We start from the raw sequence: 27,693 nt of genomic DNA, 5'->3' as shown, positions 1-27,693 counted from the left end.
AGATTCAAAAGCAAAGAGTCATGTAACAGGGCAGAGGCGGGTGAATGAGAAAGAGGTTGTTGGATGAAGGAGAAACTGCAGCTGGAAATAAAAAAAAATAAATCACACAGCCCTGAAGCAAAGGAGACAGAACAAAGGTAACAGATGAAGTCAAGGAATGAAAGACTAAATCCAAAAAGAAAGCATCTCAAACATATACAGCACCATCCCAGAGTAGCTTTTCTTTCTTTTTTTTTTTCTTATTGAGCTGCTGTTATTTTTGCCGAAGAAAAAAAAACAAAAAACGTTTTGCTTTGATGGGCTCCAAAGCAGAGTGCTGCTTCCTTTGCTGATAAGCACGGCTTTTGTTTTCAGGCTAATCAGGAAAATGGCTAAATGACTGTACACATTTGGCCACTTGCACAGTTATGCACTCACGGAAAAGAGAAATTATCCTGTAGCGAAAAAAAAAAAAAATTTTTTTTTATGAAAAACGGTCTTGGACAAAATAAAAGCAAGAAAAGCAGTCGAAAATGGAAGTGTGACACAATATTTACTGTATGTGCTGTATACTACTCCTGAGGTTAAATTACAGTAACTGGTATAGGACTGCATGGCTGCAGTTGATGCATGATGTCTTTTGACAGCCTCACCCGGTTCTCAGTCCTGTAGTGCTCGGGAGGTCGTTAGCATCACTCAGCATCAATAAAATGCTCGAGCTTCTCTTGGGAAGATGTGTGCTTCTAATATAGAATAATCCCACATGTAGCCTATTGTGTGTATGTGCGTGGTTTATGCGCAAGAGAGAGAGAGAGAGAGAGAGAGAGAGAGAGAGAGAGAGAGAGAGAGAGAGAGAGAGAGAGAGAGAGAGAGAGAGAGAGAGATGAGAGAGAGAGAGAGAGGAGAGAGAGAGAGAGAGAGATGAGAGAGAGAGAGAGAGAGATCATGGGTGTGTGTTGTACACTTTGACTGCCGGGTGACCGATTGTACATGTGGTGTTTTTTCGCTCTGACCCCTTCAGACGCTGGAGCAAATCCTCATCACATCCTCCTCATCCTCAGCATTTGCATGGCTCAGTAAGCTCAGTCCAGCCTCTGGAGTTGAGGACCATTAGCATAGAGTTGTGTGTCTCGTTGCTTTATGCATGGGCTAGCGGGATGCCTTTGAACTACCGGTGCATAGACTGGTGGAGAATCTGTATTCATTATTCATTCCATGGTGGGGCCTTTTAGCAGGGGAACATCAGGGCTCCCCCCCTTCTCACTAGTTAGACATAACTGGAGCATCGAGAGCCCTGCATGTATTGTATGTGGCCTCAGAGTTCAGATTATCGCCTGCTGATACGGCTATACTGATGTGTTTGTTTTACACAGAAGATGTCGAGAAATTGGAACCATGCAGACAACATATGACGCATTACTATGCAAATGTAATGAGAATCCATTTAGTCCGAGCTTCCAGCCACTGCCCTGCACTGTGGTGTGTGCAATTTTTAATGAGACCCTTGTGATTACGTAACACTGCATTCTGGATGTAGTGACTTTTCAGGGCTTCTTCTTTTTTTCTTTTTTCTTTTTTTTTAAGATGTTGAGCACTCACTGTTCCTTTGCCTGCTTCGAGTAGAAAACATGTGACCAACTTCTGCCTGTAAAACAACACAGATCCTCCGAGTTACACTCTGAATCAGCTCTCTATGAACTGGTCCAATCATCTTGAAGAACGATCCCAAGTTCTTCTGTCGTTGTACTCCCTCAGTACCTCCTGTCCCTTTATGTAATCCAGACTGGCTCCATGATGTTGATACGGGGGCTCTATGTAGGCCAGACCACCTGCAGCAGATGGCTGATAGCATTGTTGAAACCAGTACTGACCAATAGAAAAAACAGAAACAAACAGTGCTGGGCCTTGTTTCTCGACAACACCATGCCCAAACTGGATCATTTTCTCTGATTGTACAAAAATGATGATTTTTTTTTACAGCTGAAGAAAATGCTTGGCCACTCCAGTTTGTTTGCAGTCTATCTAGGGTCAGGTTTGTCTTGGGGAAATACAGATCCTTTCTTTTGCGGAATTATTTTAATCACAGAATGGGTGAAATATCAACTCCAGACCAGACAAAATAAAAGGGTCATTCATTTCAAATCAAAGTTAAAAAAACAAAAAAAGAAAACAACAAACAAACTGTGCCATTGGTATGCATCACAAGTGAAATAAAACTGTTAATTCAACTACTCGTACTACTCACACTCTTTACTGAGGTAGAAGTACAGATGCAAAAAAGGGTAACATTCAAAATATAGATTCAACCTTTTTACTTTGGTAGAAGTAAAAAGGATTAGTTGTGAGATTGTCTTTGGGAACCAGCTTTATCATTGCTGATGGCACAGGTCCTAGTTCAACGTATATCATGGTTTTGAGTCAAAAACGACATCTTTTTCAAGAATAAACACAAAGGCAATAACAAACTAGTTGGATTTTATATGAAATACCATGAACTCCTTTAAAAATCTGGTTTTATAAGCTCTTTCAGCTGCTGAAATACAAACAGGAAGTGTCATGTAACTTGATCACTCATAAATGTATCACCTTATGTTTTTATATTTATAGTCTTGATAATTATATAAATGTTACATTCAGGTGTTACAATATAAATTCTAATTGGGAAATACCTCAATTTTTATTTATTATAATTTCCTCTAAAATATATGAAACTCATGTGGTGCAAAAGAACTAAAGAACTATGTTGCTCAGCAGATCTGCATCTCATACAATTGCATTCAGTTGCGTCAGATTACAAATTATATGCAGGTCCAAATGTCACATAAGAGTAGTTTGAGTGTTCAAGCCTGATTAAATAGAGAAATACAAAAATCTTGTACAAAATACAGTAGACATGAAATTAGTTGATATCTTGGAATTTGTTCAAGCTCCATATTCAATCTCTTCCACAGTTTCACTCCATTACCTGTTATACCAGTTGAACAATTCACGCCAATATTTATATCAAGATATCCAAGATATCAACTAATTTCAAACCATATATAAACGGCAGGGACGTGCTTTTCAAACAAGTCGAATGTGTATTATATTGAAATTGGCTTTTTAAGTTATTTTTATTTTATTATATATTTTTCTTTTCTTTTCTATTTGTTTCATCTAATTTTAATCGAAATAAATAAATTAAGTAAATAAATATGTAAATGAATCAACTCGCTGGCCCATTAATGGCAGGAGTGGTTTAGAGTGGTCCGCAAGGGTCTTAATAACTCCAGGCTATGTTTGTTTTGGGCATATAAACAGAAAATAATGTCTATTGGGCTGCTTTCTTTTTGTTTTTACAGGGGTCACCACGGCAAGTACCTCCACATTATGCAGTATTTACCCCACTTACCATTCTTTCCACTAAGACAAACTGATGCGCCACCAGCATACAAATGCATATACCAATAGTAAAAGGCTGAAATACAAATAAATATAGACCCATGTTAGGAAGAAAAAAAACACATGGAAAAAGGGAATCTTTTGTGTCTTAGAAAACTCCGCCCCGGCTGTCTGTCTGTTTTGGGTGGAGGTGCTCAGTTGACTGATGCTCCTGCAGCCTGGGCGGTGGACAATGTGGTGGTAGTGCTCCACTCCACTGAAAGCCTCCTCAGACTGACCACTTCTCTGAACCCGGCGGCGTGTTGTGGCTGATCAAAGCGCAGAGGAAGTGACCGCACCGAGCTCACTTCCAAACCACTTCCCAGATTTGACAGATAATCGTGTTTGGGAAGTTAGCAAGGTGGAAAAAAAGGCGTTTCTGATATATGAGAACATGCAATATCAATATCAGGGTGAGGTTTTAAACCAATATACATGACATCACTTGTATATATTATATCTGCGCTTCATGCAATTAGGAAGCTCCACTGCTCAAAGTCATATCTCTGATGCTTCACTTGACCAGCAGGAAAAAAGAGGCAAAGCGCCTCTAAACTAAAACCAAGCTGCAATGATGCAGGAGCTAAAAATAGTTTATGATTTTTCTCCAGTTTTAAGACTTGGGGATGCTCCAGGGAGGTGCTTTCCCTCGTCTAAGTGTGTTGAATTAATGATGACCTCAGCAGAATTTCTTTCCTCGCTCGTTTAGATTTGGAGGGAAGCTAAAAGGGGAAAGAAGAGCAGCTCTGGAAATAGAATCCAGAACTAACTAAAAGTATAAACCATCTTTATGACTCTCAGTTTAATCTATGCATTACATTGTTCATTCTTTAAAATCTTTGTGTACATTTCAAGACTGATGAAGTGAAATTAGGTTCTATGTTGCTGTCTATATACAGTATCTAAAGGAACATAGTGGTTTTGTTTATTTTGCCATCACAGTCCCCTCCACTAAGGGACTTCATGTTTATTGTTGCTTGTTCCGCTTTCATTTCATTGTTTTTGTGAATGTACTCATGTGCAACAGCTCATAACTCATCTGCTGTTTGGACTTCCTCTGAGGAGTTATACAGTTCCCCGACAGACATTTGCACAGAAATAAAGCAGCTCAATAAACTCCCTGCATGATAAAATGACAAATTAGTCACAATAATAAAGATCCAGTTCTTCATTTTAATTGCTACACATTGTCCAAACCTCCACATCCAGAACAAACAGCCTTAATGGCTTGTCTCAGGTTGGTCTATTAAGACAAGTTACAGTCAACAGTCATCTTCTGTTCATCTGTTTTCCAGACTGTATTTTTTTCCCCTAGGATGCTGGAGATCATCCCACCTGAACCAGGGAGCTTCTAGTTAGGCTAGAGTGCTAACTACGACACCACTGTGCAATCTCAGTGGCGATTTCACGCACTGTTAATAGTGATCAATACAAACAAGATTTAAAACTTAAGCGCTTGTGAAAAAAACGACAGTCCTTCATGTGGCTCAGATGACTTTTCAAGTACCGTAGTTTTCAGTTTCAAAAATTGAAGATAGATTGTAACACAACATCACTGTGGCGGACTCTTGTGGTGAATATGGAGCTGAGCTGGAAGGCAACGTTCTCTGTTTACCATTCGTTCTCACCTCACCTGTGGTCAGGAACTCTAGAAGAATGAGATTTCAATTACATGTGGCAGACACACATTTTCTCTGCCAGGTGTCGGACCTTACTCTTTATGAGAGACTGACTAACATGACTATGCGGTAGAGCCTCATAATGGAGCTGCTGCTCCTCCACACTGATGGGAGCCAGTTGAAGTGGTTTTTTGGATCAGGATCCTCCCATTGGAGTTGTACCAGGTATTCCCAGCTGGAAGAGATTTTTGTCTCTTCCACATCCCAAAACTAGGAACATCTCGAGGAGAGAGCGACGTGACATCGAGAAGGACAGAAATCCACTTCTTTCCTCTCACATTGCCACCGTATCCATGTGGAATAGGCAGGAAAGAAGATGGTTGAATGGACAATGGATGGACAGATAAAAAAAAGCTATGCTGATTGTAATGGTGTAGCCGAGGAGTAATTGGTTTTCTCTGTGACTAAGGAGTCCAATTACTGAATGACGCACATGGACACACACGTTTATTGATTGACATTTACTATAGATCATGATGGCATTGGCTGGTTAGTCCTGCAGGCGTACCTCTCCTGATGTGTTTACAGCATATGGTATTTAATGTCGGTTTCCTTACATCTGTGTGTTTCTGGGCTCGCTGATTCAACGTTAAACATAATTCAATCAGATGTCAAGATGTGCAATAACAGGTCAATACTTTTAGTTTTATTGTCTTAAATGATTCATTGTATATTCATTTTTAATTACATCTGGAAAATAATGGCCGGCTGTGTTTTCGAGTTTAGTTTAAAGAGTTATGCAAATAAATGAGCAGGATTGGGAGCTAATTCATTCACGTGTGTATTTGATTAATTAAAAACAACAAAAAAAAAAAAACAGGTCGTATGGATAATCTTTCTTCATTACTTATCTTAGTGTGGGTTATGGGGGCTATTTCAATCCATGTCTGCTGAAAATACTAATTTACTTGCTAAAAGAATCAATGACATTTCATGTAATTGAATGTTACTAGTGACTGCAATCAATTACTCTTATTTAAACAATGCGCAAAACACAAACACTTTTCCTTTTGTTTGTCCCTCATATCTTTGTACTCTAACACAATGAGGAACATTGGCTCCGATGTATTATCGACCTCCGCAAGCATCTTTTATTCAAAGTGATTCATAACTTCACTTTACGCTGTTATTTAAGAATGTTTAATTGCAGCATGATGTGATTTCCCACACAACACCCACTATTTTTTAACAAGCTGCAGAGCAGTTTTCTTGACAGTTTACTGTCAATTATCTCGGCACCATCTGGTCAAGCAGACACCAGGGAGCAAACTTGATTTCTAATTAAGTTACTCGCATTTATTTTTTCTTTCTTTATTTCAAGCTTTCGACATTGAAAGGATATTCAAGTAGTTTGGAAAGGAAAATAGAAATTACAGATGCTTCATATAAATCATGTACAACAAGCACGCACATGGACATTTAAATTCTGATTATACTTACTAGTTTTGATGTTTCCAACATTTTCAGCAGCTGTTCCATCAACAAAACATATTGTCTGGACGTTAAAATAACTCTGGGAGGATTAATGACAATATGCCTGCTCCTGTGGCATTTTATTTGACGCCCGCTTTAAATTAGACAGAAACATTGGCGCATGCAGAGTTGGTGACATATGAGAAACAGGGTTCGGATGGAAATATAAACGACGACGGATAGTTGAACTGGAAAAAAAAAAAAGTAAATGGCGCTTGCGTTGGTGGTGGTGGTGGGCATTTAGGCTGTCAAGTGAATTTGACAAGTTCGAGTTTCTCTGCGGAACCAGCTTATCAGAGATGCTGTTTCATCCGTACTGTCAGACACACAGTGTGACCAGTCAACAATCTGGTGCAGCAAAGCAAAACAAAGACAAAGCTGCACCCTATTTAAATGAGTGCAATACATAAAATCAAGCATATGTTCTGTAAAATAAGTCGTTTCCAGTGTTTAAAGCCTAATGGAATGAGCAAGACAACTTTTTTTCCGCCTGGTCCCTATATGGGCATGGACTTCTTGACCTGTGCCGGTTGTTGAAAATATTGGAATCGATATATATAGAGGCTGTTATGGTGCAGGGATGAAAACGATGGCCTTCAGGTGGTGTGGTCATGTATATTGGAGAGAGTGCAGCAAGAGGGAGAGGAGTTCTGAGGATTGAGCTGTCAGTCAAGATGGAGAGAGGAAGGCCGGTGAGGAGGTTCATGGATGCATTGAAAGAGGACTCGAAGGTGAATGATGTGAGGAAGGAGAGTTCAGGAGACAGAGGGGACGAGAAGACGACAACCTGCTGCTGCAGCTCCCACTGGGGAAATGCAGAAAGAAAAAGAAGAGAATGTAATAATAAGATCTTGTGTCTTTATACATGTACAAGGGTTGGACTGGCATCTGTCCAACGCTCGTGTAAACACTATTAAACAAGCATAAAACCGTCAGAAGAAGCATTTAAAAACAACAGCAGAAGTGAATATGACTGATTGTACTGACTGGCAGTGATTATCCTCAGATGTTTTTTTTAAACGCTGGTTATTGAAATAAAAAGGTAGTGGGCGTGAAATGGGGGTTGGATGACGGTGATTGAGGCCACAGTTTACTATCCCTTTAAAACAATGTGCAATTTATCTAATGACTTGTCCTGCACTTCCAAGGCATTTATAAAACTTTATAAAACTAGCCGGATGTGTTTATTACAAATTCAATTGACAAATGTTAATCAAGTCTGGATCATGCCCTTCTCTTTCAAAGTATCGTTAATGGAAGTACATAAAAATGATGAAATGAAAGGGTGGGACATCTCCCACAAGGTCTGATTAGTGTAAAATTATCTGCAGCCTGCACCCTTTGCAGTTTACATCAAAATGTGTACAAACCGGCCATCAACCAGTGTGAACTGATTGATGTAGATAGATGAATGGACAAAGTTGACTCAGATGTTGCTATAGTAACGCTGTTTTTGATTGCAACCAAAGCCACGCTGGGAACAAAGGATAACTTTCTTCTGTTTTTCCTAACTACCAGGAACCACGTGGATTGAGTCGGTGCAAAAGGGAGTGACTGGTAAAGCTTTCTATAATGAGAATCTGGCTTTTACTGCCTCTTTCAGAAGCCTGCCTTTATCTCTTTTATCCTTGAAGAATAGATCTAAGCCCGTAAGACCTCGCCGCAGAGGGCTGCATCAAAACACGAACACAACAAGTCTACAAACGTCAATGACATACGGTCAGCACAAAAAGACTGCTGATATTGGTAATATACTATAGTTCACTAAACCTCTGTAGAGAATGATTGTAAAAGATGGGACATACTGTTGATAATTAATCAGGTGTTTTATTATTGTGTGTGTGTGTGTGTGTGTGTGTGTGTGTGTGTGTGTGTGTGTGTGTGTGTGTGTGTGTGTGTGTGTGTGTGTGTGTGTGTGTGTGTGTGTGTGTGTGTGTGTGTGTGTGTGTGTGTGTCCATGGCAACACTCATGAGATATCAAAGAATGGCGATCAGGGGGAAACTGAGGACGACCCGATCGTCCATCTGTTCGCCACAATGCTATACAGCGTGAGGTCACAGCAGTGGAGCTTCTCCTCATTTCAGCACTTAGCCCCTCTGATAGTTCACTGTGGCCTCAGCACTCATGGGTAGTAAGACCATACCTGCCACTTTTAATGAGAAGTCTCGCTCTAGCAATTAGTCGTCAAACCACATGTGAGGTTAAAAGGTGGAGCGGGCCGAGAAAAGCGACGGCACACACAGGAAATGGAAAGGAGGAAGATCTTCAATGAGATCAAAGCTATTTTCCTTTTCTTTTATATTAGTACTGACCTGACATGACTGCTTGCCAATCGCTGTTCGACAGTTTTTTTTTTTTAATCCTCACAATCGGTGATACATTTTGATAAAGCAAGTCGAGCTGAATGCACCAGTAGATGCATTGCAGCACTTTTACATCAGTCGGTGTTGGAGGCATGGTGACTGTCTGAAAGTTTGAAGTCCGATTAAATCCAAAGCAGAACAACATTTCAGAACATTAGGTTCATTGTTGGTGGTGTCCTTTGTAGTTTTCTATATCCCGATGTGTCTGGCTGAAGCATGTCAAACTGTTTGTTCTAAAAATAGACTCTTTTTTTCTACTGCAAATGATTTGACTTGAGGAGAAAAAGCACAGGTGCGATTAATAATCTAATTTATGGCTGGATTCCATTTAGCTGAGGCAGCCTCGGGGCCAAGCTGTATTGTACCTGTTCATTTATTCTCTCAACTTCCCAAAACACAATATTGTCTTTTTTTCTTTCTTTCTTCCTTGCTGTTGTCCTGCTACCTTCCCATTTGAGGAGGTATTGAATGAAAAATATGCATATCAAATCCTGTCAGCTGAGACGTTCCCTCAGGAAGAAGAGAAGTGTTAGTCGGTGAGGAAAAAATAAACAAATGGTTGATTTGAGTAACAGTTTAACATTTCCCTTCAAGCTTTCCTCTATTTGAGAAGAAATCCTTTCTAAAAATTCAATATGACGAGTTAACGGTTTCTTTCTTTGGATCATATTTTCATATTTTCGCTCAATGAGGACCAATGTGAACTATAAACTAAACTTAATACTGTAAGAAAAGGATAAGGACATTTTAAATTAAATAAAAAATACATCCTGCAAATTTGCATTTAAAACCATTGTATCTTTATATCTACTCCTATTTTATGAAATGTAACAAGAATTTGTTTGCACAATATTTCTCAGTGAGATGTCAGAAAGGGCAGCACATGGATAATGCAACACTTGCAATGTTTTCAACATAACGAAATGCACCGAAAATGCTTCCAAGAATACGAAAATAAAGAATTAAAGAGGTTTTTTTCCCCGATAATGACAGCTTTGATTTTAACTTGTCATCACTGACTTTAAGCAGCCAACACATCACTGGGCACCATGTACGTGCTTCCCCTCTGCCATTTAACAATTTGTACGCTGTTACTTTCCTCCTCTCTGTACTATCTGTAAGATAAATGTTTTTGTTGATAATCAGATGGCAACAAAGCATTCATGAAACCATGGCTATGAAGCTAAAAATGGAAAAATCAATTAATTTAAAAAAATAAAGGTTATTTGACGCCTGTGCTCAACGTCTTCTGTGGTGGGCGCATCATATTTTCCTCTCCAAGGGGCAAAGTGCCAATGTGTTTTTATTCAAGACACAAATCCTTCTGGCATCTATATGACAGGAACACATTCAGCATTAGAAAATGTATTAATAACATTTGCTTTGGTTCAGGAAATGTCAGTTTGATGTAGATCAGAAAAGACATGAACTCCAAAAAATTGTTAAAAGTAAGAAAGTTTGGGTCTTATCGGTCTGCTGATGGGAGTTTACCATCAGCAATGAAATATATACCAATATTTTTGTAGCAAGGCATCCAAATAGTTTCACTTTTGTCAGATTTGTTTTGTTACAATGTCAAATGCTCCATCACCTTCGTCCATTTCCATTTGTAGCATAAAGAAAATAACCCGTATTAGAGGTCTAAGATGAACAATTTCTGACAGCTCAGTTTATCTTCATTTTATTGATCTGCCATATCCAGCTTTAAACTAAAGTTAAAACCCTTTGCTCTCAGCATAAACATACTTTGTTGCTTTTCCCCTCGCTGAACTGATCATGTTTTGAGGTTCATGTTAATATAATGTGATAATTAGTGTCTGTCAATCTACAGCTTAGTTGGTATAAAACAGGTGAAGTTTTTATTTATCTATTTATTTGTATTTTTTTTTTATTTATTTAAATTTATTTTTTATTTTTAAGTACATACATAATAATTTTTCTATGACACAATTATTTACTAAATATATGTCCGTCATAAACCCACATTGTATCACGTACATTTTATCATTAAAATGCAAAAAAAAAAAAGAAGTTTATTTACAAGAAATGTATTTCTTTCCCAAATCTTAAATATGGATTCTTAGGAAATCTTGTTGTGTAAAAAAATCAAAAAATCTCTACAGTATCTTTACAGCTCGTGCAGGTCCATAAGCATTATAGTCACCCCATAAAGGTTTTATTGGGGTTGCCATGGCAACATTGCCCAAAACACATATTTGCACCCATGTTGTAGGCTGGAACCATGGCGTGTAAATGTATTTAAAATTTAACTTCATGCTACCCAGAGACAGAAATTAAAAATGAATAATAAGCTTAGTCCCTGCCATCACATAATCATCTCATTTATTTATGTCTAACTTGTTGAATAAATAAAAAGACTTGAATAAACAACATTGCAAGATACCTGAACCCTTTTTTGCTGTCCATAAAATAAATATTAAATTATGTCTTGCAGTGAGAACTGTATTTTTGGATTCCTGTATCCTTCCATATTGCTGCAGTGTTGGATTTTCTGTATATTCAGACTAAAAACCTTTCCAGTGTCTCACCTTTAAAGATTTCCTGCACTGAATTCATTCTCCTTCAAAGTGTGTGAATTTGGGCCATTGTAGGCATTTCATGGTGGATGTGAAGGTTTTCCAGAAAAGTATAATTAGTTAACTCTTGTTTCCTTTATTTCACATATTAGCCTACATCCGAGAACTGAGACATTAGTTGGCTTTTTTATGGCCTCATATTAAAAATGTAACCTCTCCTTTTCTAAATTATGTTGCTGCACAATGACTCTATAGTAAAATAAAAAAAAACCATAATCTTCTTGCACTGTTTATAATTTCAGCTGAAGTCTGCGTTAAGTATTGGTATGTGCATATTACTCGTCATTTCCCCCATAAGATGTGTTTGCTATCGTCTACGCGACATTAACCCCATGCTGCGTCCCTCTCCCTTCGCTCTCTCTCCTGTTCCAACACACTGGAGGAGATTAAGTAGTAAATGAGATGTGGTACAGAGGAATTCGCCATAATCTCAGCCAAGGACCAGCACTCTGGAGGGTGTTTGCAGGCTTGGGGGTGACGTGCTTGGAAATAAGAGGCATCAGTATCGGCCTCAGCAGGATGGTGTCTGTGGAGAGGAACCACAGATTGTAGAGTGATGGTTCAATGCGACACACACACACACACACACACACACACACACACACACACACACACACACACACACACACACACACACACACACACACACACACACACACACACACACACACACACACACACACACACACACACACACACACACACAGCCTGAAAACCTTGAAAGCACGTCTTACAGTAGCAGGTTGAAGCTCCAGGATCCGGTAATGGCACAGTCCTGATGGATCTTCCCTCTGACAGCCTGCAGTGTTTTTCCTGAATGAGACGCCAATATCAGCAGGGGGTGAATGAGCTTTAAATCACCTGCGCTACATTTCTTCCTCTGCTCTGGCTGAGTTGCTTTCCCATGATGCTGTGAAGAGGGATCAGAGGGGATTTTGTAAATATGAAACCACATGTGAATGCATCATGTTTCTAACCTCTAAAGTGAACCCTTAATCCAATGTAGGAGTGCAAAATAATGCATCACAATTTGCTCTTATGTTAGTGCTTCTAATGGGACCTCTGAATAAGAATTGCCTCCGTGCTTTTAGCACATCTGTCATACTTCCCTTATTACATTAATTACTGAATAATTTAGACTTTGCAAATCCAAATCTAGTCCCCAGAGTATGCAGCTTAATTAATATGAATAACGCCTTCCTCCAATGTAAAGCCAGCAGGGTGAAATCTGGAGGGAACTATTTTTGGGGGATATTTTCCTGCTCAGTATAGCTTTAATGAGGATTTTAATAGCTAAACAGAGGTGTTCAAGCATGTTTCTGAAATTTGTTAAGGCAGATAGTATTTCCAGAAATGCTGTTGCTGAAATTTACTCCGTTATATAATTCAGTAAACAACAGGGAAACTAAAGAAAACTTCAAGTATCAGTCCATTGCTAAAGCTTTAGTTTACTCTGCATGTCCATTTCATAATAGATGAGCTATTGGCAATACAAGGTAACATCAGACATCATTAATACATAAGAACACTGCACTGTATATAGTGCATTTCAGTTTTGACTCATTAAACTATTTTTAGTTTGCAAATGCACCGTGTTTTACGTATTTTCCACCAGCCACTGATTAAATGATGAATCCCTAAAACATATATACAAATATTTTCATCCTGTGCTTTGTTAGCCTCGGTAATAAAGTCTTATTGGTTGTATGTCATGTAAAGCAAACTTTGCATGCTTTTTATTTATTTATTTATTTATTCACAAAAAAGTCATCTCACAGCTCTACGAATCTGAACTGCCTGAACATTTATAGACTCCTCAATTTATCAATAAACCTTAGCAATCACATCCTTACCCTTATAAATAAAAAGTAATTACAGTTTGCAACCGAATCTGTGGTGATAATGACTTTAGTTGACGCAATGTGTTACAACAGACTGTGAAATCCCAAAATGTATTTTACAGCTTCAGATCATAAAGTTGGATCGTATTGGTTTTTCAGTATTCAAAGAAAGAGGAGACTGAATGATATCGAATGTGGGTGGCTGAGTCTTATGTTTGAATTGCATTGCATTGCATTTCTTTCTTTATTAAAGTAAAAGGACAATAGAGTGCAGTCTTAGGATGTTATGATGTGCTGATTACAGGCTACAGGTCATTCACAGAAAATGGCAATGAATTTAATTGTGATAAAAGGAGTTCCTATTATTTTCAGAAAAATCAAGAGTGACTGACTGGACCATTTTGGGGTACAGCGTGGTATTTAAAGGTCGATCAGGCTGTAGCTGGCTCACATTAGCTTGTTAATGTTGGTCGATTCCTCCACATTAATCATTCTGAGCATATTGGGCTCATCCTTGTATTTTTTTTTTGCTTGTTTCTAACTGTTCCTTAATTTACCCTATAACAAAGACGGTAATCAATATGCTCTGCGCTATATAACTTGGAGATGTCTCTGGTAATAAATAAAACATTGAGACATTTTCATTCCCTCCTAAACAAGGTGTTTTTAAAATCAATCTTACCGCAGAAAAAGACGTATGTATGCAGACAGGGGACTTTGAATACACTCCAAAACTTTGATTAGGTTTCAGGATGAAGAAAAAATGCATAAGAATGCAAATTTTAAACATAATCTCCTATGAATATTTAACACTGTGATTTGTTTTCTTGCAGAGTTAGATGAGGAAAGAGATGCCGCTGTCATGTCTGATAAGTCTTCTTATCTCAGTTTAACGTCCTTCTGTTGTGCAACGTTTGTACACGATTAAAGAATGCAGAGTTCTCACAGATAACTCATAACTTAATTACAATACAGTTAAAACGATGACAAATTGAATGAAAAAGACTGTGAGACATTGAGTGCTGAATTATTGATAATTTCTTAAAAAAGCATTTTAAGACGGTCTCATTAAACATCACATCTATTTTTTCACATTTGTGCCTCTTGATAATATATTTATTCAATAATAACTGCTATTATTAGACACTTCCTGGCTATCTCCTGACCCGTCGTATATTCTCTCTGTTTCAGATGTTTCGGTGGCCCATTGCCAGCAGGCTGGATGGAAACGAGATGCTGGAGATTCAAGTGTTCAATTACAGCAAAGTCTTTTCCAACAGGTAACAGGTCTTATCCGAGCGTGAAAACCTCACACAAATAGCATTTCAGATTAAACCGTTTCTACCTTCAGCGTCCTTCCTGTCACATCCTGTGGTCAATTCAGTGGCTCAGTGTGTTTCTCAGCTGGAGGGCAATGAGCTCAAATTCCCTCAAAGCTCAAACTTAAATGGACCCAATTGCCTGTGAAACAGCCTGAAAACCTCGGAGCCGCCCATAAGTGAGTTTCACCGAAGGAGGTTAGTCTGGAGGCAATGAAAATCCTATTTGTTACTTCACACCCTCCAAACCAACAAAACATGAAAAACACAAAAGTAGGTGTGTTTAGGCTGATATAATACCCCGTTTGTACAGCAAAAAAAAAACCTCACAAATGATGCTCACATGTCATTTGGTGCAAGTGCATGAAGACACATCAACATAGAATTACACAAGAAGCCGAGAGGTTGGAAAATAAATCTGCTCTGCAACTGAGCCATGGCCGCAGTTTTCTCCCTGTTTTTTTTCCTCTCTTAATGTCCACAACACCAGAAAAAGTATGTTGCATTTTGAAAACGCCCTAACATAACACATGGGCTGCGCAGGCTGTTCCAAGCGTAAGCCTTCGAAATCTTTCCACTCACCTTACCTGAATATATTATTTCCACAACTGGTTGCCTGATGGATGTGTTCCACATGCAGATAATTGTCCTGACCCAGGAAACTTTACATCAACCCAAACTATCAGTAGAACCTTGGGACAATGTGTTTGTGACTCCTGATTAAGTACGACGGTCTTCACGTCATTTCTGTGGGACCTCACCATACCCGTCACGTGCTATCGTACTTGTGTTTGACCATGTGTTATGTAGTAAGTGACACATATCTTATCTCATTACAATGACAACGGAGAGCAAAAAGCTGGGTGACAGGTGTGCCGACAGACGTTGTACCCGCTCTCCATCAAACTGACTCTTAACTGTCATAAACACTTCTGTAGTGCCGCAGTGTGGACGACATGATGTGAAAATGACAAGAAGACGATTTTAAAGCCACACATGACAGCTTATGGGGAACCATGCATTCAAATTGGAAATGCCCTGGTAATGACTTTCTGTTCAGGATTCGTTCAGGCATTGAAATGGGATAAGTGGCTCCTTTCAGTGACTCTATTGGTCTGTTTTAGTCTCGGCTGCAGCCTGAAATAATTCAACATCTGTCGGATTGACCACTGCTTTTTGATTTTATGCTGACATTCATGAATCCGTCAACGGTTTGAAGAAATAGCTGACATTGTAAGATTTATTTATTGTCGTCCTGCATAGAAATGAGCTATGTGAGATCAGATGTTGCTTCCCAACTAACCATCTAGGATTTACTTCTTAGTTATCATATTGATCTCAAGGTATCCAACAACTATTTAAAGTTATCGTGATATGAAGTCCTAAAAAGTGGATCAGCTGTCATAACCTCATTATTTGAATCCTTTTCAAGCTGCCATATAAAAAAAAAAGATTTCTGCACATTAACAGTTTAACACCATTGATGGAAAGTAGTAGCTCATCCAAGAAATCCAAGAGGTATAATTTTTGAAACAGTTTTTGAAATCCATGGAATTCATGTGGAAAGTACCCCATAATACAGAATAGAATTGTAGCTAATGAGTCGTCCCTCATTAAAATGGTAAACATACACGTTTAGTATTTAGCTTGAAGCACATTTCCACTGAAGTCCACAGTGACAGATCTTCTAGTAAAACTCCAGACTTTTTCTCTTGTTTACACTAAATAAAGACCTGATGTAACCATTGAGCTGCAGCTGATTCTCCCACACTCGTCTCTTTTGCTGTTTTCTGGCTCCGGCTCCACATCCTTAATCTCGCCTGCAAAGCTTTGATTGGCCTTTGGTGTACATTTCAAGCATGGCAGCGCACATCAATAACAACAGAGTAACTTTATTCACCCGAAAATCGAATGTGTGCCGCAACATCACAGGACCTGAGCCAAGTTATGAATTAAATTTTCATACATATTTTTACATACAAATAGACGATTTTAGTGCAGAATGAATTATATGCTCCGTCAGGTGGAACACCTTCTTTTTGCAGGAACACAAACAAACTTTTCATTCAGAGTCACATGTGGAAAAGTGCTTGTGCGTGCAAAAAACACTTAAGCGCAAACCTAAACACAACCTGACACACGTTAAAGTGAGTAAATTATTCAAGGTGAGTCATAGCTTGAGTTGTTCTCACACCTGCTCCATATGTCCGCAGGCTGGTTCATTATCCGGGTAACTGATCTACTTCATCACCGAAGGCAGCAACACACTATAAGGGCCAGTGTGTCACACCCTGCGACCACAAGTGGTATCGCATTACCACAACACAAGCAGCAAAGCAAGCAGTGATGCATGATGGTCCCCTGGCTGTTGTGGTATATTATATTTTATTGTGTGTTTCCCCCTGTGGCAGAGAGGTGTACCTTCATGTTCTCTAGAGTACACTGCGTGTGAATAACTGAAGCTAGATGGTGTTCAGTATTTTTAACTTGTGGTTAGCGGCTCCCCTTGGCTGTTGGAGGAGAATCAGCGGGTCCACAGAATTTAGATTTGTAATTATTCATGCAAATGGGGCGGTATGGCTCGGTTGGTAAAGCGGTCGTCTCCCAATCGGAATGTTGCAGGTTCGATCCCATTTCTGCCTGCCCACATGCCAAAGTGTCCTTGGGCAAGACACTGAACCCTGAACTGCCTGTGAGAGTGAATGGTTGGTGCTGGTCGGAGGGGCTGATGGCGCAAAATGGCAGCTTCGCCTCCGTCAGTCTGCCCCAGGGCAGTTGTGGCTACAGACGTAGTTTACCACCATTGAGTATGGAATAAATGAATAATGCAATGTAATGTAAAGCGTCTTTGAGTGCCTAGAAAAGTGCTATATAAAACCAATGCATTATTATTATTAAATATTAATGACCAACTGATTCACCAGATGAAGGACTTTGTCATATTAAGTCTGCATGACTTCCCTAAAGACATAATTGGAGGTTGAAATATTCAGCCTTCAACATTAGTAATGATATTTACGAGAAAGAAACACAAAATTAGTTGCACATGTAATCAACAGGTGGACTCTTATGTCCATGCCGAGATGACAACTATCTTTTCCTACACTTCTAAATCACTTGATTGTAGCATAATTAATGCTTTAATTGCATGATCCTTGATGCATCAGCGGAGGAATAATCCACAGGTTTGAACTGGGCTTTTGCGATTGTACAGTATCTTTGTCCTCACTTGTATGTATAGCCTGAGACTCAATTGTTTTGAATGCAGACATAGAAGCCTAAAAACTACTTAAGACTCAAGACATACATTGACTTCAAAGTTACCTTTGTAAAATCTTTTAAAATGCAGCAAGAGTGTCAAGGTGACCCAAAAAGAAAGTACCAGTGAGGCAATAGATTACAATGAGTGGCTTTGTGTCTCTGAGTTAACTCACTTCTCAAAATTATCAAAGGTGTACCGTTGTTGCTCTGGCCACATGTTTTGGATCATTGTTTTGCAGGGAGGTAAACCTCTGCCCAAGTCTTTTACAGACTGACAAATTTTCATTCAAGATTTCTCTGCATTCATCTACATCCGCCTTCTAACAACTCTGACTAATTTCCTGTCCCTCCTGAAAAGAGCATCGCCACAGCATGATGCTGCCACCACCATGTTTCATTGGACACGGTGCATTTAAGGTTCTGGTGCTGCTACTTTTCTGCCACACATAGTGTTTTGCATTTAGTCCAAATTAAAATTTTGGTCTCATCTGACAAGAGCCCCTTCCTCCACATGTTTGCTGCATCCCTAACATGGCTTGTGGCAAACAGCAAACAGGATTCCTCTGGCTTTGTTTCAACAGTGACTTTCTTCTTGCCAGTCTTCTATCAAGGAGTAATTTGTGGAGTGCAGGCTGACATTTGTCCTGTGGACAGATTGTGGATCTCTGCAACTCCTCCTGGTTGGGCCTGCCGGTATTGGTGGATGGCCGTGTCTTGGTAGGCTTGCAGTTGTACCATAATCTTGACTATTTTCTGCCTGAACCTGCAAGGCTTAATGTCGATAATAAAAGATGTGAAGCTAACCCTGACCCTGCGGGTAGCTAAACCATTGCACCACACCCAGGTTTTGCCCGACACACTGATGGATTTTTCCAGACAAAAATTATGGAGCAAAATAGCTCTTTCTATTATTTGTGGTTGTGTATGTGAATCAATAGATACAGATCATTAAACTCTAAGTGAGGGATTTGTGAACTGAATCTTCATTATTTTTTTCATTGTGTGCTTGCTCAGACTTCCCTTCTATGGAGCCTGGAAAGGCCAGCTCACACACATATACAGACCTGTCAGCTGTAACATTTTCATTTCACACTGCAAGTCACCAACACCTGGATGGGATTAGTACCTTGAGATTCCTCTGTTGGATTTGCGGCCATATTTTACATTTCAAAGTTGCGCTCCCCTTCTCTGAAGTTCACCTGAATCAGATATTTCGTCATAGTCACGCCTTTATTTCCTCAAGAAACATGAGGATCACAAAAGGGAAATAATGCAAACCAAAAGCGAAGGCAGCTCTGAATTATGGAGCAGATGAAAGTCAATTGTTTGCAGAACTTCAATCAATAATGAATGCCACCTTTTGAAGTGCTAAAAAGTAAGCCAGAACATGATAGGCCCTGCTCAGCTCAATTATTCAGCACTTGTACACATGTTACAATGGCTGAAAGGAAATGACCGACCACAAAGATCCCTGGACTATTGATCACCCCGCTTTCCTGTGAAGGAAGCAATGAAATATACGGCTTGGGATTTTCAAAGAAATTGCTCCTTGGAGGTGCACGAGTTGCTATATCTTAGCAGAGAGCAAACCTTTCCTCACAAAATCATCGTTACGCTGCTCGACTTTCCCCTTCAGCCACTAAAACCTTCAAAAGTTGAGCATGGAAATGTGCACCGGGGAGCCTGGCAGACAGACACCTACACACTTGACATTCAAAGCAATGGCAGGCTCTGCAACTTTCAATTTACCTCATTATTAGATTTTTGCGCTTCACAGACAAATGCAGCCTCACTTTTTTTCCCCTGTAAGCCGAATTCATCACCTGTGATTCCAGAGGAAAGAAAAAGTACAGACGAAGGCTCGTATGGAGATAAAGAAAGAGAACCATACATTAACCTTGGGAAAGGCACCAAATGATAACAGCTTCCGTCTTTTATGTACCTAAAGATAAGCTGCGGCTGCGTCTGTGGTTATACTTCGGCCATAACATTAAGGAGAGGGTACTCTTTATCGAATTGAAGTGTGGATGTACTTGTGTACAGTGAGCTCATGTTTTCACTACTCACTCCGACTGTCAGTTTTTACACTCAGCTTCTATTGTTCTCTTGCGACGCAAACATTATTAGATCCCTGCAAATGTGTCTGTGCGCGTTTGTTTTTGTATGCTTGTGTTATATTATCCCTCCCTGCGGAATCATTTTCAGCCTCGTGTTTGCATGTCACACTTTAAATGTTGAATCGTTTTTTGTCTTTGGGCCAGCAGGGCCGGTGGCCACTGTGGTAGAAAAGGTGTGGCTGCACTGTGTGTTCTTCATCTGTGGCCAATTGCTTTAGAAGCGACGGTATGTTTTGGGGGAAATTCTTTAAATTATTCAGAAGCTCTAATTGGCCACCTGACTCGGAACTGTACAGTGTTTCTTCCTGCTGTTCCTGAGTAGCGCATAAATACAGTTTTTAATCTGATGATGTTGCGAGTTAAATGTTTCAGTTTTGCCTGGAATGTGGGTTTTTTTTACAGAAGAGTTAGAAATAAAATAATCCTTCTGTGATACAACACTATGGAGTATTTTCTTCTTCTGTAATTTTTTAGGTAACATTTAACTTTGCCGGCCTGAAGCGAAGAGCTCCCAGCTTTTTGTTCACATCTCAGCTGACAAATAAATATACTCATTAACTTTCTCACTAAATGACTTGAGAATTTATAATAAACTGTGCTTTTCCATGTACAGTTCAATTTAATTACAGTCTTGCCTCACTGACTTGGTCTGACTTTGTCTTTGTTCATGGTACTATAAAATGATCTGGATGGAGGAGGTTAAAGTACCACTTATCCATCGAGTGATATAATCCGTAATCATCCAATACTGTAAACGTACAATGTCGTCAAGAATTATTAAGCGCAAAGAAAAATGAGTCCCCTTGAAGTGACCACAATAGCGGGTCGACTGTACCTCAGCATGTCAGCAGTCTGCCTGGAGCCACAGGAAGTGACAGAGAGTTCAAGCAAACTTATATCCCCAGAAGGTCTGTGGTGGTTTGTTCTGCCATGTTCGGAACAACGTAATGCAAACTAATCCATCAACCGTGTGGAAGTCCACTGAGGAAAACTAATACAAACGGTCACAGCATTGATCTTTCCTCTGTTTAGTCACTTTACCAGCTGTATTTTTCAAGGTATTCTTCATTTGCAGCCGATTTTTCCAACCTTTCCCCCTCCCCGGTAGTGTACATTCACATGTCTTGAGGTCAGACATAAACTCGCTGAGAAAAAACAAAAAACAAAAAAAACCTTTGAAATCTTTGGTTTATGTGAAAAATGCCGAGAAACCAATTCCCTGTTCTTTATACCATTGGAATGCACTGATTTGATAAACGTTTCAATAAATGAATACCGTCTCATTGAAAGTATGGTGTACCTGTGCAGCTGGATATAAAGTGGTCTCAGAGACTAAAGTGCATTTATACACTCTTTTCTTGAACCAGGTAGAAAAGCTACAGGCAAAAAGAATTTAAAAGAAACCTTTTCACTCAGTGCTCAAGGTGAATGAATGATGTCTTTGTTGAACCATTGTGTCACTTGTCCTTAAGGGAAATGATAAAAGTAAGAAGAAAAGTAGCAGTGAATAACTGCTGTGGTTTGAAAACCTTGCAAAGTTAGTCCGTCTGAAATGCCTGCAGTCTCGTCGCCTCGTCCTGTATATTTATGACTATTTCTTACATCATAGTGCTATTTTATGATCAAAACAATAGTTTGCCGTGATTATTCTCAACCATCCAAGTGACCACATTATGAAAGTAACATTACGAAACAATAAGTGGTAAAACATTGTTGAATGAGTATAAGTAACTGTTGTGTTCTATAGATGTTTTATTTTTGTAGATGTTATTACTGAATTCACTTTTTTCCTTCTTTGGTGCTCAGAGAAAGTGAAACACTAACAAAAGTAACTTTTTCATACATCTGGTGTCTCATTTGACTGGAACTTGCAGATATCAGTTGTTTACTTAAGTAATTGTTCTTGACAACTTTAAACCTCTACAGATGATGATCCAGACTTAAAATGAAAGGATGGTAACAGTTAAATCTAGTAAAATACATGCTTTTTGTGAAGTGAAGATCTAATGTGCAACAAAGCCTGTCTCTCATACTTCATCTTATGAAATCTACACTTCTGAGAAAGATGTGCTAATTTTAGACAACTAAGCGGAAAAGATATTTGTAAAAATGAAAAAAGTGCATAACACAATATATAGTTAAAAAAAAAAAAAGGTATTGCTGAAATAATAATTTCCTGTGAGCTATGTTTTTAATCATTCATGTGTGAATCATTTTATTGGAAAAAACTAAACTTATCGCAAGTGCAATAAAACAAGTGAAATTTGAATGAACTGAATACTATTCATAAGACAGATATAATTGCGAGAATTAACCTTTTTATCACTATTTAATTAAGGTAATGCTTTTTAATGTCACGCGCTCTCAATTCCAGGAGCTGTAAAATACTCCGTGTGTGTGTGTGTGTGTGTGAGAGAGAGAGATCGAGCCGTTATCTTCTCACTCTAAATTGCTGCGAGGTGTGACGAAGTGCTAAAGGAGCTCGTGACAAAGGCTGCGTGGCACTTCGTCAATGTCTGTCACGGCGTGTATCTGTTCCCACTCGTCATGCAGCAGCGTGTTCATCACCATCGCTCACACACTCACTTTCACACTGTGAGGGATGAAACGCGGTCAGCAGATGTTTTCAGTGAAAGAAAACACTTGCCAGTGTCTTGTTTTATTCAAAAAAAAAAAAAAAATGTGAACGGTGATGAATCTACATTCACACAGAGATGAACAAAGTTGCTCCTGAGAAGAAACGCAAGGACAAAAAAGAAAGCAGCGTTTAATATTCTGCATTGATTCTACTGATTTCTGTTTCCAATGTGTGTTTGTGTTGTTTTCCTGCAGACTGGTGGGGACTTTCTGTATGGTTCTTCAGAAAGTGGCTGAAGAGGGGCACCTGGAGCTGACTGACACACTCATTGATGATAACAACACATCAATAAAGGTAAACACTGCTCTCACTATGAGACAATAGCTGCTATTTACAGTAGCTACAATGTTGTTGTTTTTTTCCATTAATGCCATGTATTGAGGCAATATATTGTTGCAATTTGTAGAATAAACATGACATGAAGATCACATGGATATTTTTGGTTAAAATTAGGAACATAAAATAGTTCTACCGTAAGTGCAGTATAATAATAAGTCCTTCAGGGAGATTTCTCTGGTGCAAAGTTTTGAAGCAAACGTTGTAATGAAGCAGCAAAGTTCGCCCATCCCTGCTCTAAAGAAAGTATTGCACAATGATAAATTACAAAAACACTACAGTCACAGTAAGTCATTACAATTATTTTTGTATAGGCACAATCCCCAGAAAATCTGCTATTTTTAGAATAAAGAAGAATTATTACTCAAAAGCTGGCATTATAAATCAGCAGTTGTGTAGAGATGAGTGAGTTGGTAATCAACAGCTCAGCATTGGGTTCATGTGAGAGCTGTTCACTGTTCATTAATTTTAATTTAAAAACTGCTTGGTTTAAAGTAACAGAGCACAACCTGTATCCACAGATTATAAGACTATGAATTGTATTACTCATCAATATCAGCCAAAGCATAAAAAAACTGCACCAGTCACTTTAAAGTAAAGAACAACTGCCGTAGTTTCTTTTTGGTAATATTGTTTTTTCAGTAATGTATTTTGCTCCAGTGCTGTGCATACAGCCTTGGTTTGAAGGTGATGCAAAATCGTGTAGTTTTATTCTTTCTTAGTTCTACTCAATCTTATACTTTAAGATGAAATTAGTGTGGAACAAAACCAGCCTGCGAAAGCCAAAATCCAACTGTTTCCTTTTGTACATGACATCCCGTCTGGCAGCTATTGAAATGGAATGAATGTCATTAGTCAGCAAAATATTTTCACAAGCCAACAGGGATCGTTAAACAGAGAAATCAATGTTGCGTTCCACCTGCGGTGACGCCAATAGGCGATGTAAGTGTCGTCATTTGGCCTATAAACGGCAGCAGCCCTGAAGACCCCCACAACAACAAGGATCTGATGGAAATACGACAGTCTCTTAGCAACATCAGCACATTAAGTCACTCGCCATTAACATTAATCCATGTATTCTCTATTGATCTAGTTTAGAAAAGATAAACAGAGAGGAGCCCAGCGAGGGAGAGTATGAGGACAACTTTGTGGTAAATATATAATGTGAGAGTGACCATGTAAACGGAAATGAGGCCAGCTGGGGGGGTGGGAGGGGGGCTCATAACACACTGTAACACCCAAGGGGGCAAAAGTGTGTTAACGGAGCTGGGAATGCTGATGTGATGCTTCTGAGATGATGACAGACAGAATGGGAGTGCTTTAGGGTTCACACACCAATAGAGAGATTCACCCAGAAACACTAACAGATTATTTACAAGTTCCTACCCAGTGTACACACACATGCACACAATCAATTCCATTACTGTATATCCCTTTCAGCAAAGAAACTGGCGAAACTAAAGTAGACTCAACCTTAGAGCAAGACTCTCGTCTCACAACTCTGCACTTGTGCTGTTGCCATAGTAACAACTTTAACCCTTGATCCGCCACAGTTGCAGGAAGAGAGAGCGGCAACCAGAGTCCTGTGTATATTCCTCATCCGTCTTTGTCAGTGGAATAAATTGGCTGCGCCGTAATAAAGATCAGGTCGCTGCCAGGAGGACATTTGTCCAAACACGATTACCGCGCAGACACGAAGACAAACAGCGGTGCCATCGATGTTCCTCGTCTGCATTAAACAAACTGTTAGTGTCAATCTGAATCCCCCCTGCAGATACCAACGAGACAACATGATTTATAGTCCTGCTAAGTTTGTTGCCAATATTGAGAGCTTTTTCTGTTCACAATTAAATGAACTGATCCCGACCTGCCGAGACAGTTTTTTTTTAACTCTTCTTTTTTGGGATTTATGAAAATCTTCCTGTAAAATGTCACTTATATAGTGTGTTTTCACGACTTTCACTGTCTGAGAGAGATGTTCACTTTTCATTGCACTCATTAACAGAGGCTCACACACCAGTGGAGTTTCTCTGTAAGTTACTCAGCGTCCATTGGGAGCAACTTGGGGTTTGGCATTTTTGGTATCATAAGAAGTAGTGAACCACTTAACACGAAAGCTTCAGACATACCATCCATTATTATTATTATTATTGTTTGCAGTAGGAGCACTAGTATTATTAATATAATTTAGATTGTTTAAAATATTATATTATTATTACTTATTTTCATGTTTTTCTGACATTTGATATCAGGGTTTTCTTCTTGCAAATTGGTGTATCTTGAAATTCTATGTTTTTTTTTTGTTATTTGATCTTGGTTTACAAAATAACTTGTTATTATTTCCAAACTTCACAAGACAAGACAAATGTATTTCTATAGCATCATTAAGTCACAAAGCAATTCACAAAACAGCTTTACAAAGAAATACATTTAAACAATTAAGTTAATTAAATGGCTTTTTAAAGTAAAAAAAATACTTATTTGTTATTTGTATTTGATAAAAATACAAGGCCAAGAAAACACATATTTAATGTATTTTATTTTTAAATACACATATAGGGGAACAAAAACCTTTGTGTAACTTCACTCTAAGTTAAAGTTATATATCAATCAGCCTTAAATGAATGAATCTGCACTATGAATTGGTCTCATCTTTATGAAAAATGCCAAATGAATAAAGTTTATGATTGATTATGATAGATTTTCGTGCGGAGACGGGCGCAGTCCAGGATCAAACCACTAACCTTAAGATTATTAGTATTAATTGAGCACCAACCATTAGATGTTACCTGAAAAGCCAAACGGTAGGAGTTATAGAACTAAGTAATGTACAAGTTAAACTAATAATAACAATTGAGCACTTTGTAATATGAAGAAATGTATTCTCCTGATTGGTGGGACACTTTCACAGAGCAAATTGCAGTTAACTCTCCGCTGACTTTCAGACCAGCGTCACCATAGAGATCAAATACCAGCCGATGGATGGCACGGTGGGCGCGTGGAGCGACGGCGAGTTTCTGGATGTCCCCGATGACCGCGATGGGATTTTTGCTTTTGAAACAGACAGCTTGCTGTCGGGACAAAGCCACGGGTCAGGGACGTCTCCTGGACGGTCGCTCCAGGGATCAATACCCACCTTCAGAAAGTGAGTCACATTCACATTGTCTCCAAGTTGGCTGATGAACGCCTTCATTGTGGAATATTCATTTCTTAGCTCTAAGATATATATATTTTTTAAGTCTGTACTTTAGTTTTTAAGATGATAAGAGCAGTAATAGTGCAGACAAGGCCCACGTAAGTGAGGATGAAAATAAATGGACTTGTGTGGCCTTGTTAGATTAGTAAGTTGGAACAAATTGAAATTATTTTTATAGTTGTATCTAATAGAAAAGTGAACAGAAAGCATATCTTTTATTTTACCAGTAGCGTATCATGTATCCATCTCTCATGCTATTCATTGGTGAAGGACATTTACATCAGATAGGAGGTTTCTATTCAAGTGATCTGACATAACATAGTATCATGGTCATGTAAACCGAGTACACGATATGTGGCGGCGAAGATTTAGAAGATGGTTCACTGGCTCAAGTCATTACATATTACTTTCCAGATTAAAGTATTTGAAGACTGCTAGTCCATCACCAAAGAAGAAAAACTCAGTGGTTTACTACGGGAAGAGAAACAATTGGATTGGACGCTAGTAAGAAAGGGGAAAATAGTAGTAATAAATACTGGTTTTTGTGAATAACTTTTTGTGATCTTTTAAACAAATTTTAAATGAGCATTATAGATGGTAGGATTAATATAAATCTTAGAGGAAACATACCATTTTGGAACTGGATGTTAATCAATGTCCAAAATAATAATAATAATAATAAAAAAAGGTGCAAATTAAAAGCCATAAAATAGGCTTTGACTTTACTACTACTTTTACTGTTATATTTTTGCATGGTAAACAAAAAGCAACACAAATGCATGTTCCTGTTCATGTTCACAACTGTGGCTCGGCTTAGAGCAGCTTTCTAATAGTCTGGGGTTCATTGTCAAGAGGCATAATCACAACAAGATAATACAGTTACAACTTAATACAAACTCCCTTAATATTATGCTTTGTTCATAAATGCACTGGAATCTCTTCTTGAGGAGCCGTGTTGAGAAGATGTGTGTTTCTGAGTTCATGGGAGAAGTGCATTATGAGTCACTGCAGGAATATACAGTCACAGTGTTTGAGCTCCTGCTTGATGAGAACTCCACAGTTGTGAGCTTCGTCATTAACGTCATGCTGCTTCATAAAGTCAGTGTTGGTTTTGTCTATGACGGTGTCGAAACGGATCGAAAATGAATTTCTTTGCGCGGACTGAATTTCCAAACAACACAGCGGGATATTTTTCTCTGGTTTTCAATCGATACTTTGAGAGTTTGAACTTTGCCTGACAGATTTTGCTGCTGTTCATTGTCATTGACGTGAATTGTTTGACTTTACGAGGTCACAGAGATTTGATATGAAAACTGTGAAATCCTTCATGCTGCATCCAGCTTTTCGCCTCGGTGCATTCTCCTCCTCCTATTGTGATTTTGCTGAATAATATGCCAGGTAATCTGCGGCTGATGTTGATTTCTGCAGAGACTATCTGCAATGTATATCCCTTGCGATGCTGCATCTAAATTG

The 27,693-nt window shown here is 38.8% G+C and overlaps 1 protein-coding gene across 2 annotated transcripts in view; it reads left to right on the top strand.

Moving 5' to 3' along the window:
* The window catches only part of otofa (otoferlin a), a gene marked incomplete at both ends in the record, with an annotated part of 77,667 nt that overhangs the window by 8,392 nt on the left and 41,582 nt on the right, over positions 1-27,693 (top strand). For both annotated transcript variants that reach the window (XM_080513689.1, XM_080513688.1), the window contains 3 exons: positions 14,545-14,633; positions 22,883-22,982; positions 25,970-26,169. In XM_080513689.1, the coding sequence (XP_080369815.1) occupies positions 14,545-14,633; positions 22,883-22,982; positions 25,970-26,169 (389 nt within the window). The remainder of the gene's footprint in view (positions 1-14,544; positions 14,634-22,882; positions 22,983-25,969; positions 26,170-27,693) is intronic.

The sequence above is a fragment of the Blennius ocellaris genome (genome assembly GCF_963422515.1).
Source record: "Blennius ocellaris genome assembly, chromosome: 18".
NCBI lineage: Eukaryota > Metazoa > Chordata > Actinopteri > Blenniiformes > Blenniidae > Blennius > Blennius ocellaris.
This window is presented reverse-complemented; position numbering and strand designations above follow the sequence as displayed.